At 44.2% G+C, this 5631-nt stretch overlaps 1 protein-coding gene across 1 annotated transcript; it reads left to right on the forward strand.

The window, feature by feature from the left end:
- Window positions 1–2070: 2070 nt before the first annotated feature.
- On the forward strand, window positions 2071–5326 carry stx19 (syntaxin 19). Its single transcript, XM_028991540.1, has 2 exons — window positions 2071–2363; window positions 3826–5326. Exon 2 carries the CDS (start codon window positions 3931–3933, stop codon window positions 4816–4818), a length of 888 nt encoding a protein of 295 aa, XP_028847373.1. The 5' UTR covers window positions 2071–2363; window positions 3826–3930; the 3' UTR covers window positions 4819–5326.
- Window positions 5327–5631: the final 305 nt, after the last annotated feature.

A 5631-nucleotide genomic window follows, 5' to 3' on the forward strand; every position in this document is an offset into this window, starting at 1 on the left:
CAAAAGAAGCTACACACTCTGGATATTACAGTTTCATATATGTATGTGATATAAGTTGTCTATGTACATTTTTTAAGCATGAGGAGAATGAGGAAAAGAGCAAAGAATTGTGCTCTTCATGCCATTCTTTTGCACGAGAGGGTTCAAGTGACCACAGTTCTGATGGGAACAACCAGATAGGAGTTAGTGGCGCCCATTTCACGTCAAGCCACCCCTGCGCAGCCCTGACTGGGTGATTTAATACCAGACCCCAACACATTCCAGGCATTCGCACTGTTTGTTTAAGTGAAGATTTATATTTAGGGAAGCAGGCATGTCTTTGGCCTTCGGTTCTGTGCTCTGCTCCAGGGTGAAGATAAACTTTCTGAGTTATTGAGTTCCACGTCCCGTTGGCTTGTACGTGGACCGTCTGCCAAAATTCTGCTGTGGTAACAGCGGACTTCTGCCCCCTCAAGGGGTCAGCAATTTTACTTTTGTGGGAATAATGCTGATAGGTTGGACGACAGTAACTGTGTTGCCATCCTGAGCCCATCCCATCACCCCCCCCCCCCTCTCTCCCTCCCTCCCTGTCTCTGTTTGATCCCAGAGGAGGAGAGAGGAGCGGCGTCTTTGTGAAAAACACTCAACTCCCACACCTCCCTGCAACCGCCACATCTCCAAAGCAGCAAAGGCTTCTTAATTCTTTCATGTCGACTTTCCTTGAAAACAGAAATGCCACGGTGGTTATGACAGCGAATGAATAAAACCTTCTGCTCTTCACAGTATCAAAAGGAAATAAATCAGTTTACCATTACATTATGACCACCCACCAAATATTACCCTATCAAGGTGCTAGACTCCAGAAGATATTGGAGGGTATGGAGACCAACTGTAATGCACTGTGTGACGCCCTCCTATGGGAATCAGCAATAACGTTCTTGGCAAATTCATGCTACACTCTCGCCATCCATTTTTCTTTTGGATCGGACAGCCTTCTCTGGATTTCCACTTTTGGCGGGTCCTGACCACTGCAAAGCAGGGACATTCCACAGCAACTGTAATTTTGTTGTTAGTTCCTTACTTTTTTCAAAAATGAAAAGTTCGTCTGCCTTGTTTCACTGCTACATCCCAGCATCCCCTCGCCATTCACTTCTCCGGTCAGCGGTCACACTGTTGTAGTAAATATAGTCATTCTGCTGAAGCTCTCTGTCTGAGGTCTGATTGGGACTAGGCCAGATGTGTCCCCTGGACCTCAGCACAACTGTCCTCACAACAGTGAGTTCAACACAGCGCACGGCACCAACTGAGACGTCGCATTTCACCCCCCCAAACACGCGCAGACGTTTATTTTGGTTGACAAGCTCCTCGGGAGACAGATGGGGAATAATGTCTGCCACAAACACTGTTCCTTTTTTTGGTCGTGTTTGTTGACAAGCCCACGCGGAGGCGCTGAGGACCGGGTGATAAAATATTCATACAAAATACAGTTGATTCAATTATTTTCCTGCCTCTCAACTGCTTTGTGAAAGACGCAAGCGGCTCTCGGAGAGATAAAAGAGACCCAATAAGGTTCTGCTCTTCAGCAACTGTAACCGAGCTGTCGCTATCAGTTATATTGGCAATAAACCGGGAGTTTTTTTAAACCTTGTAATGCATCTAATGCCCTTTTAGGTGCATTATTGCCTGTAGGAAAACAAGTTTCCGTTACGCGGCATGAAAGTTAATGACGACGAGGCTTTCAAACCAGATTTTCTTGTTATCTGCCCATGTTCCCATAATTCTCATATATACAGTGATGATTTTTTTACTTAAACACTTGTAAAGAGTGTAAATGAATAAGTCAGAATGTTGAAACTAGAACTTCAGGAATGCCTCTCCTCTGGCCAGAATATGCGGAATTCTAATCTGTGTCAGGAGCAATCAGCGCCGCTCCACTACTCCATTGTTGCTCCTTACTGCAGGAGGTCCGGGACGTGGCGAGGTGGGGATTCTGCAGAGGTGCCCATTCTACCTCACATAGCCTAATGAGCGTTGGCCAGATTCTTATTCGCTGGGACAGAGGGGGCGTGGCCTCAAACTGGCTATACTAGATTTCCCAGGAGCCGCTATTGTTTCACTCCGAGGTACAACCGGTGACTCTTTAGCAGGGTGATGTTTCATACACACACACACACACACACACACACACACACACACACACACACACACACACATATTTGTTCCTTGGGAGAGAGAAACTATGCCGGCCAGGAGCTGGGAACGCGCATGAGGAATCTTTGGCTGGAGGACATTTCACTCTGAGGAGATATGACAAGTGTGAACTCCATGGCTGGACTAAAGCACCGGCATCAACAGTGGACAAGTGACCATGTTAAGGATAACTGGTAAGGGAAGTTGCAAAAAATAAGAAATAACATGACATTTTCAAAGTGGACATTTGCTCTCCTGCTTTTTCTCAGACTCGTGCAAACCTTACTGAGCACTGACTCCCAACATGCTGATAAAATGTGGGTGTAAAAAATGCACTCGAGCAGGATACAGCTCCGCTTTATTTGCTTTTGTGCAGACACAATCTACACCCAGTTCCTGGTGTGGAACCCTACTTAATGAAATGGTCTAATCACAGATCATCATGAGGTTATACTAATATTACTAATATTACTAAGTGCTTAAAATATAAGAAATTTGAAATTAGAAAATTCGTTTTTTTTATCAAAATATAGCTAGAATGAGTGTTTATAGAATACAAGCATTGGCTAGAATTATATCCTAAGTAAAAGGAGTGGAAAAATTCAGATGCGGCCTCCTTTCGTCCAAGGTAAAATTGTCAAAGTAACAACATCACTCAACTTGTAACAAATTTCACAATTTGATAATCACAGAAAAAGGAAAAAAAAGTGTTATTTTTTGCCGCACACGAGCAGCATGAAAAGATGGCTATTGTGAGAGCTGGCAGGAAACTGTCAGCACACTGAAATAGAGCAGTGAAACATCTGTTCACAGGCCAGACTGGCGTCAGTACTTGGTGTAAAAAATTTAGCAATTTACAAGTACAAAAAAGAATCTATATATATTTTGTCCTCAGCAAATTGCAAAACTCCTGGTATTATGGTATTAGATTGCCAATGGAGACGTCCTTGCCACAGACCTGAAATTCTTTTGCAACAAGAACAAAGGCCACTCTTTTATTCATAAGCTTAAGGCTCTAAGAAGATTGGGCGTGCCTCACACAAAAAAAACACCTTAAATCATCCCTGTTTGAAATCCATCTAGGTAATCAGAAGTTGGATCCTTCTCAAAGACAAACAGAAATTGTCAACCCAGCTATTATTGGCCTTTGCATGCTGGTGGTTAGAAACTCGCCCTAGAATTCAAAAGAACATGTGAAATGCAATACCCGATGGTACTTTCTTCTGAAATGTTCAACCTTCCACTGAGCCACAGATGACAACCCAAGACCAGCGTGTCCAGTTGCATCAACATAAGGTGTTTGTTGTAAAGCATTGACTCTTCATACTGGAAACAAATACCTGTGTCATGAATAACCCTCAAGATTGTACTCAAATTCAGAAATTTTTTTGCTGAATCATGATCAAGCTGTTGACCAATGAAATGAGGAACTGGCCAGAATAAATAACTGAAGTCATTGGGGTTCATGCTTAAAGGGTTATTCTGTACAGTATTATTTCTACAGAGAACAATACTGTCCAATGGTCAGTGCCAGACCAGAAGAGTCACATGGCACAGATGACTTAAATCAATCAGCAACTTCCTCATGAAAAATGTACTGAAGTGAGATGTTTAGCAGATGTTGCCACTACTAATCGGTCATTTTCATTGATGCAGGCTGTGAGAAATATGGGAAGAAAAGCTTAGAGGAAGAAAACTAAACCCAAGCAGTCAATCTGATCCTAATTTCCTTCAAGAACCACCTGACATCCACATCCAGTCATGAAGGACCGTTTGGAGGAGCTAAAGCACAAAATGAAGTCCAGTGAGGAGGACACTGAAGATAACCATTTCACCCAAGATGAAATGGAGGACCAGCCACCATTTAGCCTGCAGGCAGTGGTCTTTGAGACAGAACCCATCTTGGAAAACTTCCTGATGGAGGCGCAGCAGATCCGGGGGAACATCCATGATCTGGAGAGCGAGGTGAAGAAATTTAGCCACCAGCAGAAGAACCTGGTAGCAACGATGCGACGCTTCAGCGTCATGAAGAAGGAGAGCAGCATCACTCGAGACATCAAGCTGCAGGCGGAGAACATCCACAAGAAGCTGGACGCTCTGGCCAAGCAGGCCAAACGCACCGAGAATGAGCTGGGCGCCAATTCTGCCACGCCCCGCATCCAGCTGGCCCAACATGCTGCCCTTTTCCGGCAGTTTCAGAAGGTCATGCGCCTCTACAACGATTCGCTCCTGAGCAAGCAAGACAAGTGCAAACAGTTCATCATCCGCCAGATAGAAGTGTCTGGACGGGTGGTGTCTGATGAAGAAGTGGACAGTATGATGGAGCAGGGCAAGTGGGAGGTGTTCAATGAGAACATTCTTCTGGACGCCAAGATAACCCGACAGCAGCTCTCAGAGATTGAGCAGCGGCACAAGGAGCTGCTCAACCTGGAGAGCAACATGAAGGACCTCAGGGACCTGTTCTTGGACGTCTTCATGCTGGTGGAGGAGCAAGGCGAGCACATCGAGAGCATCCAGGCTAATGTGGAGAAGACTACGGACTATGTGCACGTGTCCAATGAAAGATTCAAGATGGCGGCCAGATACAAGAAGAAAAATCCTCTGAGGAGGCTTTGCTGTTGCTGCTGCCCATGGAACTGGTGTCGGTAGAGAGATGTGGTGAATTAGAAGATGCACATGCACATTAGAACGTTCCTCTAATACTGAAGTCTTTGGCGACCTTGACTTCCATCTGGCTGAGATTAGAGACAAGGACACGTCATCCTGTTAAGACAACCCCTGCCTCAGAGAGACGATACAATACTGCACACTCTGTCCACACTGCAGACTATTCTCACCTCTGATTGGACCGTCTGCTCGCAGTGCTACACCTCATGCACCAACTAATAATACTTTACTTTATGTACATAGCAGTCTTATTTATTTCAGATTCGTAGTTGCATGTAATACTCTTTTGACTCAGTCTTGCAAATGTATGCTAAAACTGTCCCTAAACTAATATATAATATGAATAAAATACACAGTATTTTCTTTTACGTCCCTCACCATTTCACCTGCTTTTTTAAGACTGTGCCTGTCTGTATACATGTTGGCTGCTGTTAGATTAATACAAATTTCAGGAGGGTTCTTTTCTGATGAAATAAAATGTTTAAAAATATATTTTTTATATTGCTATTTTTTGTTTGTTTGTTTGTTTGTTTTTGGAATTTTCAGTGCTTGAAAGTAACTGGTCGGGAAAGAAAGAGCTGAAACGCTCATGCGCTTCCTGAAACAAAAGACAGCGGGGTGGGACCTGGAGGACCTGGTGGTGAGTCAACAGCACCCTTGTCTGATGTCAGAGCATACACAGGGATCAGGGTGTGTCAACAGTTTTCCCTTTACTGTATGGGAAGGAAAAAGCACCGAGGAACAATGTTGCTGTGTGTATAGTGGACAATCACAAACATCACAGAGATGTTGGTG

This window comes from Denticeps clupeoides, chromosome 9, assembly GCF_900700375.1.
Source record: "Denticeps clupeoides chromosome 9, fDenClu1.1, whole genome shotgun sequence".
Taxonomy (NCBI): Eukaryota; Metazoa; Chordata; class Actinopteri; order Clupeiformes; family Denticipitidae; genus Denticeps; species Denticeps clupeoides.

Excerpts from the sequence above, each read along its gene's own strand:
- stx19 (XM_028991540.1), top strand. The coding sequence starts at position 3,931 with ATGAAGGACCGTTTGGAGGAGCTAAAGCACAAAATGAAGTCCAGTGAG.